Source organism: Frankliniella occidentalis, unplaced genomic scaffold, assembly GCF_000697945.3.
Source record: "Frankliniella occidentalis isolate FOCC.00 unplaced genomic scaffold, Focc_3.1 Scaffold79, whole genome shotgun sequence".
Taxonomy (NCBI): domain Eukaryota; kingdom Metazoa; phylum Arthropoda; class Insecta; order Thysanoptera; family Thripidae; genus Frankliniella; species Frankliniella occidentalis.
In genome coordinates, this window is record NW_026267209.1 from 851,672 (window position 1) to 865,246 (window position 13,575).

General features: G+C 48.7%; 4 protein-coding genes across 5 annotated transcripts; 1 reads left to right on the forward strand and 3 right to left on the reverse strand.

Moving 5' to 3' along the window:
• Positions 1-6: 6 nt before the first annotated feature.
• LOC113209139 (uncharacterized) lies at positions 7-2,230 on the reverse strand. Its single transcript, XM_052268916.1, has 2 exons — positions 2,015-2,230; positions 7-1,720 (listed from the first exon to the last, which is right to left on the reverse strand). Exons 1-2 carry the CDS (start codon positions 2,228-2,230, stop codon positions 1,418-1,420), a joined length of 519 nt encoding a protein of 172 aa, XP_052124876.1. The 3' UTR covers positions 7-1,417.
• A 250-nt stretch (positions 2,231-2,480) lies between these two features.
• Positions 2,481-5,719, reverse strand: LOC113209136 (proteasome activator complex subunit 3). Its single transcript, XM_026426513.2, has 6 exons — positions 5,583-5,719; positions 4,757-4,789; positions 4,535-4,680; positions 4,228-4,402; positions 3,971-4,141; positions 2,481-3,888 (listed from the first exon to the last, which is right to left on the reverse strand). Exons 1-6 carry the CDS (start codon positions 5,601-5,603, stop codon positions 3,700-3,702), a joined length of 735 nt encoding a protein of 244 aa, XP_026282298.1. The 5' UTR covers positions 5,604-5,719; the 3' UTR covers positions 2,481-3,699.
• Positions 5,718-7,612, forward strand: LOC113209137 (thioredoxin domain-containing protein 9). 2 transcript variants are annotated; one of them, XM_026426514.2, is made up of 4 exons: positions 5,718-5,861; positions 6,177-6,381; positions 6,451-6,652; positions 6,741-7,612. In XM_026426514.2, exons 2-4 carry the CDS (start codon positions 6,190-6,192, stop codon positions 7,016-7,018), a joined length of 672 nt encoding a protein of 223 aa, XP_026282299.1. In that variant the 5' UTR covers positions 5,718-5,861; positions 6,177-6,189; the 3' UTR covers positions 7,019-7,612. The 2 variants fall into 2 exon arrangements, with proteins under 2 accessions (XP_026282299.1, XP_026282300.1); XM_026426515.2 differs by having other exon boundaries at positions 5,770-5,905.
• Positions 7,382-13,446, reverse strand: LOC113209135 (elongation of very long chain fatty acids protein-like). The gene is made up of 7 exons (XM_026426512.2): positions 13,151-13,446; positions 10,462-10,544; positions 9,231-9,421; positions 9,063-9,146; positions 8,911-8,967; positions 8,580-8,822; positions 7,382-8,507 (listed from the first exon to the last, which is right to left on the reverse strand). The coding sequence occupies exons 2-7, from the start codon at positions 10,523-10,525 to the stop codon at positions 8,238-8,240; spliced, it is 909 nt and encodes a 302-aa protein (XP_026282297.1). The 5' UTR covers positions 10,526-10,544; positions 13,151-13,446; the 3' UTR covers positions 7,382-8,237.
• Between the last annotated feature and the right edge of the window lie 129 nt (positions 13,447-13,575).

Genomic DNA, 13,575 nt, shown 5'->3' on the forward strand with positions numbered 1-13,575 from the left:
GGGGAGCCTGGTGCCTCAGAGGGTCTGGAGCTGCCCGCTTCCCCTGCCCCCCTGCAGGTCAACCCCCGGGTTTTGCCGGGTTTCCTGTGGGTGCTGGAGCCCCTAAAAAGATGACCCCTTCAGCCTTCAGCTGACCGAAGAAATCAAAAGACCCGCTCACTCTGCTCTTGATAATGAAATGGCAGCACAGCAGCAGCGTGAGGAGCGGGGCACAAAACCCGCGACACCGCCGGTCAAACAGGACGGGTATGGGTCAATGCTTCCCCCGAATGTGTGCTAGAGGGGAACAACAGAATTTACACTTCTTAGAGACCCACGTGAAATAGTCTGTGCTCGCTCGCTCACCGGAAGTGACGGTGACGCGCGCAGACACGTCATCGTCCAGTTAAAACATTGCATAAACCTTCTGTCCTTATCCCCCCTGCGGCTCGTGTGTATCGCTGATCGGGGCCTCCAACTCGAGTAAACACACTCGGCAAACACGCGGAGGGCGGGGCATCCTGCAGGGCGCGGGCGAGCGCGGGCGGCGGCGCAGAGGGAAGTCCCACGCCGTCTCGCTGACAAGCAGGCACACGGATGAGCTGTCCAGGGGACATTCCTCTGCGTGTTTGACGCGGACCTTCACGGCCGCGACGAGGCCCTCTGCTCCCGCACCTCGCGCTGCTGTAGCAGCCTCCTCGGCGCCGCCGACCTCCCGTGTCACACCCGCCGCGCGTGCCGGCGCGGCCAACATGCAGGTCCTGGTCCTGGCGCGGGGCGTGGCTGCGCCGGGGCTGGGCGCCTCTCCAGTCGCGAGGAAGTGGTGACCTTGGAGGCCAGCCCTTATCGAGGGCACATAGATTATTGTGTAACTAGGGGTGGTGGGGAGAGTTCAGCCCGACGACGGTCCTTCTCCATATCGTCTGTTTGCATTCTACGCTGGCGACGCATGGTGCGCAACCTTGGTTGCGGAGGTCACAGGAACTCCGATCCGTAAAGATGTGTTCGTCTGCCTTGCACGTTGCACAAAGCAACGCGCTTGGTTTGGAGGGGGGGGGGAGGGGGCGCCCTTGTCTATGGCGGCCAGGCGAGGGCGGGGCACGCCGTCGGCATTGGCCTCCCCGTGGTCCAGCCAGGCCCGCGGGTCGAGTGTCACGAGCTGGCGCTGACGGGGACATGCACGCCATACCCCGCAAGCCCAGGGTGTCCCGTCGGCCACCTCGCCAGTTCCCGCCCAGCGGCGCAGAGCAGGCTTGGAGGCCGGGGCCGGGTGGTGGATGTGGGTGGCGCGCGCGAGGCGACCGGTCTGGTTCCCACGAGGATTCGTCCCTCCAGGTAATAACGGACGGCGACGACACGCCGCGACGGCTCATTGTGTTTGTGCGGCCCTAGGCGCGACAGCCTAGAGTCCTCTAGGACTCTACGACAGCCGAGGAGCTCAGTGCGCCGCTGGAGATTCCCAGTTCGAAGGGCCGTCATCGTCATCGTGGCGGAGGATGAGCTGCAGCGCGGGGACGTAGAAGTCCTCCGGCAACCCCAGCTGGATGTACAAGTCCCTCTCGTCCACGACGCCGTTCTCATCCAGGGTCCTCGTCGGGTCCAGGCCCACCACGCCCTCCCCGTCCTCCGACACGCACGAGTACCGGTCCGCGGCCCCGCTGTTGAACACCTGGTAGCGCTGCAGCACGCGGCCCACCGAGTCCTCCGAGCACACCTGCAGGAGCAGCACGCTGCTGAATGTCTAGAAGTCGACCGCTTCCAAACGACGTCGACCGTTCCTGTGGGCTACCCACCGTAAGGCAAGTTTGCGTGCCGGAGAAGGTGTCGAGGATTCTTACGGGCCGAGCACGTTTGGTCAGCCAGCCCCGCACTCTAGAGGGCTCACGCCACCAGGACTTCCCTCCCTCTAAAGGTGCTAGCAGGGGGATCTCTTCGCCCGAAGACGGGTGGATGAAGGTGGCTACCTTGAAACGTGCATTGGATTGAAGGGCGTACGTATGCCGTGCGACTGGCATGGACATGAGAGCGTGCTTACATCCAGCGTATCTGGGTCGAAGTAGTGACTCATGTCCTTGCCAGCGAAAGCGACAAGGACGCGGGAGGCCAGCGTCCCCAGAGGGTCCGCCAAGTCACTGACGTCCAGCACACGACCAAGGACTGTCACCCACACGTCTCCCGGCACATTGTGCGTGATGACTTCCTCGGGGAGCATCCAAGTTAGAGGTCCACGCGGTCCACGGTGCGCCTCCATCGAAGCAAAGGACAGAAACAAAACAATGAACGGTAACTAAGGCAACCGACAGGCTGTCACGGCAGGACCAGCAGCAGGGCACCCCTTAGCGATAGTGGCGAGGGTAACCAACAGTAACCACGGTAACCAGCCAGGAGGCATCCCAGCCTAACTTCTTTAAACTACGCAATTTCTTATAGATAACAGATCCCGATCTCAAAAAAGTTACAGGCAAAGAGAGATACAGTGATACCGTAAAATAAACAAATGATTGAAAAAGGTTTAATTTAATTGGGTGGTAGGTTTTACTGACCTAACAAAACAGCATTATCATAGTACATACATCCAGGAGAGAAAAACAAGGAAGAATATTTGAGACTATAGCACTTCCCCCTCTACCCTCACACTGTTTAAAAAATGTATCACCGAAACAAGCTACCTAAATATCACCAAAACAACCTTCATATGAATTTTAAACATATTCATACAGGCATTTGACTTTGTGGCTTCAGATTTAACTAGTTTAAGCATGAAAAATTATTCATGATTACAAAGTAAAATTTAAAAATAACTAACTGGAATTACACTGCTTTGTATGTTTCTGTCAAGAATAATTTAAGTCCTTCAGTTTTAACAGTTAAAATTGAATCTCTACAGATAAAAAGAAAACAGAAGTACAGAGCTTGAAAAGAGGACAATTGACAATATCTCATAAATTGGGTTGATTTTGGTTGCATCATATTTATTGCTATATTTACATAACCAGTTTATAAACAAATCTACAGATTGAGGAGATATTTGGGATACATTAAGTGTCTGACATAATCTTCCTCAACTTCATGAGATTGCAAAATTAATTTCTATTATCAATCCAGTCAGTATACATGGTTCCAGACAAAAACAACTTGTGGGGTAAATTTGAATAACTGACAAGACATACATGCTAGGTATTACGATCGTGCAACAGAGTGGAGTCACAAAAGTCAAAGGTTCGTAAAACAAAAATTGTATGAAGAAACCCAACAGGAAAAGTAACTATAGGAGCACACATAAGGTCAATTGATACAATGCCACAAGTAATTTAGAACATGCTAAAAAATTGCTGATATAAGAGTGATTAACGCTTAATTCTTCATTTTAATCCAGCACCGCATCCATAAAAAAATGCAGGACAATGCTAATGGTAAAAGGTGCATAAATAAACCTGTCAACTTTAAGAGTTACAACAAATTTTAGAAACTGGCTGTAAAATAATTACATAAACATCCCAAAACTGTTCAAGCTCTAAGATTGGAAATATTCAAGCATGGAACCAGCCTTAGTCATCTCAGATTTCACAGCATCAAGCTTTAAATGGAAACATTGACAAAATTATCCAACAGAAACACTAGTGCCTTATCAATTAAGGAATACAGAAAGAAAAGGACAGGATCACAATCAACCAAATTCATTAATATGGGCACCAAGCCAATTACATTGGACTGGACACATCAGTAGAGAGATACTGAATTGGTTGATCTGGGTTTCTTGATCTTGTCAATGTTTTTAGTGACAATATCATGAAGTGTGCTGTAACGGTTGCGAACTTCACAGAGCACTAGCCAGAGACTCAGGTATTCTTTCTCATCCAATTCCTGCACGGAGCGGCGGTAGTCCTCAATGTGGGGGTATTTGGCCACCTTCAATAAGAAAGAAAAATTAAAAGGGCTGTTCAATGGTTTGATTAAACCTTTAAAATAGAGTTTAAACGAAGTATCTTACCTTGGATATTATTTTAGCTCGGGAAACATAGTAACGTGAGATCTGATCAAAGAAGGCAGCAGCTTCTGATTCTACTGACTGGATTTCAGCCAGGGTATCTTCTTGAATGGAAACTCCAAAATTGTTTCCATCTTCAATTTTGGGAATCATGAAAGATACCCACATTTTTAACTGTCACAGCAGCAAACACAGAATATTAGAACCATCATGGGATTAGGGCATACTACATGCCACATGACATACACAACAGATCTCACCAAATTAGAATCGGCAACTAATTCCTTGATGTGAGGCTTCACGACACCAATCAGTTCGGTAAGTGTAGAATTGCATGGAACTGGTCCTGAAGTCAACAACATGACTTTAGTTCCAACATCATTGGTTTCATTTTCACATTTCCTCTTCTTAGTTGCTGAACCATGATCGGAGTTACTGAAAATTTAGAAAGATAGAAGGGATGAAGAAGGAACAAAACTTTAAGAATTTAGGAAACTCAGTACCAAAAACTCAAAATAATTATTAAGTTAGATAGAATATTGTAGACAATCACAGCTAGTGCTTTACCTGTTGATTTGAACAGGATCAGGAGTGGGAATGTTTAGCTTTTGGTGAACAATGGAGAGATCCAAGTTTCCAAACATGGGCATCTCCAGAAGTTCATTTAATTTGACTATTTTCTCAGGGAATCCATTTAATATCAGTTCTTCAGCCTAGGGAAAGAACAAAATAAAATCAGTCAAGTTCACAAAACCAATGCAGGAGGTAATGCATTATTCCAACACACACCTTTGTTTTTAGGGTGTCTTTGTACTCCTGGACCTGAAACAAACGCCATCAAATAAATTGCAAGTTAGAGGTTCAAGGACTGCAATATGAGGGAACAAAAACAAGACAAAACAATTTTTTCAGTTTAATTATTATCTGTAGATCAATTGATAGTTTATTAACCTACATAGGACACTAAATGGCGGTCACCAGCCGGCAGCCAGCAGGAAGAAAATGTCAGTAACTGCGCAAATACTCATAGATATGCAGTGCCGTGACAAAAGAAAAAGGCATAATTTAAAATAGTTTTGAACTGATTTAAAATAGCTTTGAAATAAAAAGCTTGGCAAGTCATGGAACCAAAATTTCTTGCATTTTGATCTCTTTAATTCAGGGTAGTCACACTCACATGCAACTGATGGGATGAACAATAATCAAGATCCACAACTCATTAGTTACATGTGCTTCCACTTAAAAATCATAGTTAGCGGTGGAATAGCCCATTAACAAACCAAACTACAGGACTTGACTGTGGCAGTGACATGGTGACACATAGGTAAGTGAAAAATCAACGAAGAAACGAAGAGTTTCTTAGACTAACGGTGACCGTACGAAGGGGTGGAACGTATACTACACGAGACGAGTATAGGAACAGTGTTCGTGGGCGTGTAAGTAGTAGCGCGTGTCTACACATAATACCAGAGCAGCTTCTAACCTATCAAACATGGGCTTCATCCTGGAGTCCATGTCTATGGCCCCATGATGAAGTAGCAATGCACAAGTCAAATAATCAATGCGCAGAGGCAAAAACCACTCCAAAGGGTGACTGAAACTGAACGGCACTTACCTTTTGAGCTGCCGTTGTCATATTTCAAAAATTAACGTCAACCTCAGGTGCACTACAGGCTACGGGTGTAAATAAAACGAAACGTGCGACTTCTTGTAACAACGACCGGAAGTAAACTAATGCCGGGACCGGGCTGGAGGAATGAGAAAAGCTCCTTTCTGAAAGGCGGTGACAGCAGCAGCAACATAGCAACAACAACAACTTCGTCTCAACAACAAAAAGATCAACAAGCTCGGCACTGTTCAATCCAAATCAAATCGAACATTTTAGTTGTCACTGGTAAGCGCCGCTTTTCCCTGGTAGATCGTCTTTTCCCCATCCAGGTAACAAGATGCAAACCCTAAAAGTATCTAATTTGCTCGTATGGAACACTAGTTAACTTAGCCAAACCCAGGTGTGACAGACATGATCGTTCTTTGTGGGTTAAGTCGTTCATTTTGGTTCATTCACCTTAACACGTTTACCCAGTTTTTCTATAAATATCACAAAAGTAATTTCTGTTTGCTTGGGGAAAAAGAATAATTTTATATGTCCATATTTTTCCTAATTCTTGCATGTGCTTATGTTGTTATTTCTTGCTTTCTTTTTAATCAGGAAGTGATTCATCATGGCTACCGCTGATATAGAAAACCTGATCAAGAGTCAAGTCCTTGAAGTTGCTCGAAATGTGGAGCAACATCTTGATTCCGAACTTGATAAGTTGGAGAATATGGATGCTGATGATATTGATCGACTGAGGGGAGATCGTCTCAAGCAGCTTAAGGAACAAGCTAAAAAACGCCAAGAATGGCTTGTTATGGTAATTTTTTAATGGTCATAACAGCAGTTTACATCCATACATGTTTTATTCATAAACTATGTTTTTCAGGGCCATGGAGAATATACTGAGATTCACGAGGAAAAAGAGTTCTTTGAGATTTCTAAAAAGTCAAAAGACATAGTTTGCCACTTCTACAAAGATGGCTCCCCTCGGTGCAAAATTGTAGATCATCACCTCAAACTGCTGTGCAAGAAGCATGTTGAAACACGCTTTGTGCGATTGAATGTTGAAAAAGCTCCTTTCCTCACAGGTTTGTACTAATGAAGATTTCATTCTCAATTCTTTGGGACCTGTGAAACTATGAATAGATTACCTTATTTTACACTTTATCTGTACAGATCGCCTTCGTATCCGTGTTATTCCAACCATGGCTCTAATTAAAGATAGCAAGACTAAAGATTTTATTGTTGGCTTCACTGATCTGGGGAACTGTGATGATTTCTCGACTGAAATGTTAGAATGGAGATTAGGCACTGCAGGAGTTATTAATTACAGTGGTGACCTATTGAACCCACCTGAAAAGAAGAAGAAGCCTAAGACCCTCCTGGGAGCACCTAAAAGAAGCATTCGAGGAAGAGATTCGGATTCTGACATTGATGATGAGGAGGACCTTTAAGAGTTTTGTTACCTTGTCAGGATAACACATTGTATTAATTCGAGTGGAAGATTCAATTCTATTAAATTATTGAAGTGTTTAGTATTAGGAGGATGATATTTTGTCTGTATGAGAGGCACATGGCTTTTGGTCTGTGATGTCAATTTGGACTTGCTTTAAAATTTAATGTTACAGAAGTGAACTTGTAGTTTAATTTCCAAATACTTTTGACACTCCTGAAATTTGTGCCTTGTTATACTGATGCTAGATCACTACCTAGATTGATTAGTTGAATGTTTGTTTCACCTTTTAAAGCTGTATGTCATTCCACCTTTGTTATTAACTATTAACACTGCATTCATTTACAAATAATCATGACCACTCTTTAAATTTGCTTGTGATCTCTTTATTTTCTGTAACATGCATGCTTTTTTATATGCCCTTCTTATTGGATATTGTGTATAGGTATTATAATAATTGGTGTAGAATTATATTTATTATACATTTGTTTTGACAATGAGGTAATACTTTTATTGTTCTGCAACAGTATCAATAACTTACTCATGCCTTCTGGCATTAAAAATCAATTTCAATAAATAATCTATGACATCTAAAGTATTCTTAATTTCTAATCTATTATCAAGAGCATCTACATGAGCAATACTGTATCTTAAGAGTATCATTTCTTAAGGCTTCAGTTTAACTTCAAATATTTTGTAGATCAATGTCTTGATTGTAATAACATTTTGTTCTATTGACATCTCAGTGAGTGCGCATAACACCATCTCAAATTTCAGGCAAACACCTTATCTTGTGAGCCATCTCTAAGTTCATGTGCATTTTTATCACAGTTGTATGAAAATTCAATACTTTCCATTTCTATACTTACTTTTTTTGGAAAGATGGGAACATAGTAGTAATGCTACACCTACCATCCACATTGCATTCTTTAAATTCCTTGAATTTTGCAACAATTCCAATGGTGTGGTCAGTAGTGCTGCATCTCTATCATTTCATAAACTCTTAAACTGTGCAGTATGCCATCATAGGTGGGGGCCCACTTTGCTTTTGAAGCAACAATACATTTTCTGCACATGGAACATGTCCTTGATGGTGAACTACATATAACATGTAATCTCCTATCAAGTTCTGGCATGAACCTCTGTTTCAGATTTATGAAATAAAATTAATTGCATGGACAATGATGGCGTAGCCCAGACTCTCAAATATTTGTAATCAGTTACTGCACAGTTTGTGGTTTCCTGTTTGAAACACCATTTACTGGCAGGACTGGTAGGGTGTTCTTATAACTGGATGGTTCTGACTTTTTGTCTGCTACAGAATCTTGGTTTCTTGAGGGTCTCCTTGCATATGCTTTTCGGTAGAAATCAGCAAACAGGAAGAGGAAGATGACAACATTACCCACAAAGAAGAATGTCAGAGCTTTGGGAAGCCTGCAGTCGAAGAGCAGCAATGTGCCCAAGTACATCAGCATAATGCAGAACTGTGCCTAAAATCCGGGACCAAAGGCATTAGCTTCTTTTTCTAAACACTTAAATCTGGGAGGATGAATTGGACTTACCAGTTGAATTTTGGTGACATATTTCTTCCACCACAAATACTTCTGGTACTTTGGCCCTAGGGCGGCAATAAGGTAGTAGGAATACAATACTACATGGACAATTGAGTTAAGGAACCCAATGACCACTCCTTGTTCACCTGGTAGGTACTTAAGGTAGCACCATGAAAAGAAGCAGGTGATGGTGTGATGGTAGACGTTCAGGAAGGAAACTTGGTTTTGCTTCTTTCGAAGCACAAAAAATACCTGTTTTCAGTAAAACATCATTAATTAAGGGTCGTTCCTTCTTAGTTTTTAAATATAACAAGTTTTCTGGGATATTGTAACTTCTTACCGTATCAAGCAACTCAATCACTTTTGAAAAAAAGTACCACCATGCGCCATTAGAAACCTGCAGTAAAGTCACAAATAGGACAAGCCTTAATAAGAGGAAAAGGGTAAGATATATTATTTATTTCAACGAATAGTTGATACTGTTGGACTGACCGCGATGGTGAACGGATTGTGCTGGTTCTGCGGAGGGTGGCATCCGTGTTTCAGGAGGTACGGGATGGCGTTTACTCTCAGGGGCTGCAGGTCGTCGGCAGAGGGAGAAAAAACGATCAGCCTCTCTCTGGCAGGGAAGTCCCCAGCCACACAGTGCGTTCAACTCACCATGGTGCAGAGCCACAGGCTAAAGAGGACCTGGTAGCCGTTGTACAGGATGAGGATAGGCTGCAGGTTGTACGGCTTCCTCGAGGCCATGAAGGCCGGGCCCGCCTTGAGGACGAACCACAGGTAGACGGCGAGGATGGAGAGGATGGGCAGGGGCGAGCCCATGAGGAACCACGAGTCCACCATGGGATCTGGAAGCAGAGGAGGACGGAGGGGGCGGGGTGAGCGACACCGCGGATAGGCCCTGGGGGCCGCACATCGCGCTCCGAGCCCCGAGGGTTCGAGTCCCGCTATCGTCCACGGCGCATCCCCCCGGGGCAGCAGCGCCGGGTCGGGCCTCGGCGGCCCCAATCACGGGGACAGCGCCGTCATGAGGCTGCCGAGGCGGCTGCCGAGGCGGCTGCGCTGGGGGGCTCTTTAGCCAGAGGCAGCCAGAGGCACATGGCTCCCGGTCCGGTCCTCTGGTCCGGCCGGCTCCCCGCGGTACCTTGGCCCGGCGCGTATACAATGGCCACAATGCCTCTGTGCCGCCGGCCAGAAACCGTTCCACTGTCACCATGACTTGCTTGTTCGGGCTGCGCACCCAAGTAACAGAGATTAGTCAGGAATACATCAAAACTTGACGAAATATTGACCTCTTTTTCGTCAAACAGATCACAGCATCTGACAATATGACTTAAAAATTACGACTTAGAGATCAAAACGTACTAGTGACGTTATAGTGACTGCCTTGCACGATGAGAGAAACTGTCATTGTTTACGTCAACATCAGTTCAGTTGACCACAAGGTGGCGGGTTCGCATTCCACCTAGAGCTGGCACATCGTGGCAATTTGTCTGGTGACATGGATGGAGTAGAGGGATCCAGGATGACGCAGAGAACTCTGCCTCGTGGCTAGGAATAATATTTTTTTTTTAAAAAAAAAATCAGAACCATCACCGTCACTATAACGTTATTTTGACATTTAAAAATTGTCATTTTTTAACGATAAAATACGTCATGGTGATTTAAAATTTGTGACTACGATTTAACATCATATTGACGCATTACTGACTCATCTCTGTTACTTGAGCAACGGCACCTGCTGTGCAAGGTACTTCCCTGTCGCGCGACATCTCGTCTCGATGTCTACGCGCCGTTCAAGCGTCGCTTCTCGTCCCGTCCCTCACTATAGGGAGGGGCCCACGTGCACTCATCACACTGCTGCTTTAAGTGCGCGAGGACAACTTACCGACTTTCGTCTCCTGCACAATATCATGGTAGTTGCGCACCACTGTCTGCACGATGCCCGACATGTTGTACGGCGGAGAGAACCTGGAACACACCAAGAGGGCGGAGGCGATGAGAAAATAGTTCGACCAAGGTAGCAAAATGAAGCAAACTGCATTCGAACCGCATTATATGTCCCACCTGAAACGCGCATTTTAGGCGCATATTTAGGCCCCTACACGCGTTTTAGGCGCTTTTTAGATTGGACACAAAATGTACATTTTATGCAGCTCTGCTACATGGGCGATCACTCAACATTATACCAGGTGGCTCATTAACCCCGCGCACTTCTGTAGTTAGGCTGCGCGGCACGCACGAGTGCGGGCGGGTTGCCTACTCGCCCGGCTCGCAAGGCGCCGTGGACAGGGGCGATAGGCAAGCCCGCCCGCACTCTTGCGTGCGGTACAGGCTAACTACAGCAGTGCGCCGGGTTAATCAGCCACCTGGTATCCCGAACACCGCCTCGGATCGGCAAATCCGGAAGGAGGAGACGCTGGCGCCGATGCCGACGTCACACTTCGGTGCACCGTGGCCGGCAAACGCCCCGACCCCGATGCAGTCCGTCATCATCCCCACTACTAAATTTCCCCCTGCGCCCCGCAGCAGGCAGCGCAGCTTGCGGGCCGCGGCTGCCCAGTCCCAAGCCTTTAGCGGCACCGCGGCCAACGAAACCGTAAGTACGAAATGAGCCTGTGACGCGACGGTAGTGCTCGCCGCGGTAGTGTCCGCGGCGGTTACTCTTAATCCGATTCAAATCTGCCGCCGCGCACCGGTGGCGGCCGAGGAGAGGGAGGCTGCCGCCACTGTCACCGGGACGCGACCACCCCGCCGACGCCATGATGGTCTCCGTTGTGTCGCCGTGGCGAGTCTGCGAGTCACGCTGCTATAGAGCCCCGCGACGCGTCGTTGCCCTGACAACCGGACGCCGCGCCGCCGCGCCGCCGCGCCGCCCAGTCTTGGCGGTCTTGGCTTCGGGGATCGGGGCGTCGAGAGGGAAGTCCCAATACAATGATCAACCACCCAACCCCCATGACCATCCAACCAAATGACAACCCCCACCCTCTCTCTTTTGTGGTTTTGAAGTCGCTAGGTTCATGTTGAGCGTTCGTTTCATTTCGGTGGTTACAAAACGCCGCCTCAGGTGACACTGCCGCGGGGCGCGGTCGGCGCGGTCAGCGGAAGGCACCGAGCCGCCGCCGCCGCCGCCGCCGCCGCCTAGCTGACCGTCGCTGACGCGGCGCGCACGCAGTGTTTTCAGCTGACCAAAAAAAACTGCAGCGCGGCTCGTGACGATGCGACACCTGACACGACGGCCCGACTGTAAAGCGCTGCCGGCGCCCGCGCTCCAGCCTGTGTGTGTGTGTGTGTGTGTGTGTGCGTGTCGGGAGAGGCTCTGCAGCCGGAGGCAGGACTCGAAGGGCCCGGGTACACGGTGAGAGGAGGAGAGAGTGTGGGGTGGGGCTGGGGGCTGGGGCAGCGGAGCGGGCAGCAGCCGGCGGCAGCCAGCGTGCCTTGTCATATACGTACTGCCGGTGCCGTTCGTCCCCCGCCCGGGCCCGGACCCGGACGGGACGGTGCGACCGCGCGCCCTCGCCTTCGCCTCGGCCCTCGCGCCCGTTAAAGCCCGTAATGAACTTCCCTTCCCTTCACTTTCCCGGCGCTTCGTCGTCGTCGTCGTCGTCTCCGCGGCCCCACAATTCCGATCGTTAGCGGCCCCATTCCGCCCCGAAAATGAGCGCACGAGGCGCAAGTCGTTTCAATTGGCAATTCTGCGGAGCCTAAGTGACTTTTTTTCCCTCGGCAGGTCCATGCAGCGCTGATGGGAGTAGGAGTTGGGGGGGGGGGGGGGGAAAGAGGAATTCTCGCTCGCGTTGCATTCAAGTTCATTGACACGCAGCCTGACCGCGAAGCGAAGGGTCTTTACTGTGGCGCGGCTGTAGAGCGGCGAGTTGTTATGTTTCCATCGGCGATTGACCTGTTCAGGAGTCAGGAGCGATGCAGAAAGGGTCACGTAGACTCATCCTCTCGGTTATCCCATATTTTGGTTGTTAACCGTGGATTCTTTGTACTTCTACGGCTAACTCTCCTAACTCGCACACCGTGTCCGTTGGGGGAATGCCCACGGAAAAAAGATTAGTCGTGAGAACTACCTTATTAGTTAGTTTTCGGAAAACACAAACCAAAATTAGCTATTGCAATTAAAAATTAGTTCTCAGAGCTAAGAGTCACTTGACAGAGCGAAGACGTAGCTGCAGGAGCCAATCCGTTTGATCTGAATATTCACCAGTGACCAGAGTGTCCACACGAAAGGATTGGCTCCTGCGTATCGACAGATTCGCTGCTGGCAACTAAACCTTCGGCAACTTAGAAGGTCCTGAGAAACTAACTAATCCAACCCAATTTCGATTCGTTGTTCCAAAACTAACTAATCTGGTTGTCCTGACGACTAATCTTTTTTTCCCGCGCTTCGATCTGAAAGGATTTGTTTACCCAGGATTTACATTCTTCTGCCTGCATGCGTGCAGGCGTGCATGGAGGGGAGCTGGGCAGCATCAGCAGCAGGCCCGCGTGCTTTCAGTACCGAGACGTTTACGGCGTCGACGTCGACATCGTCAAGCCCTTCACGGTACGGTGGGCGCGATAGCGCTTACCTCGAGGTCCGCGGTGAGCTAGTCCCAGTGAAAGTCCGCAGAGGACTCCGCGAATGTGGGCGGTCTCCTTTCCTGGGCGCCGGTGGCTCTGGGGTGAGCGCCGGTCGTCGTCAGCGGCGTGGCACACTGGGTTGTGAACAGCGAGCGATGTGTTGGGTCGACACCGCCGTGCGCCTGATGTCCACGTCGGCAGATCACCGCCGCTGTGTCGGAGTGCTCGACGAGGTGCCGAACCGAAGCCGAGCCGGCCTTCTTCGGGTAGGTGATGAGCTGCACTGAGACGGAGAGCTGCGGCACGCGGCCGTGGCCGTGGCGAACGGTCGCGCGCCGGGCTGGGCGGGGCGGGCCGGTCCAGCCCAGCATCCCCAGCTCCACGCCGTATCTGTCAAGTGCAGAGGGCGGCTGCGCGCGGCGCGGGCGGGGCA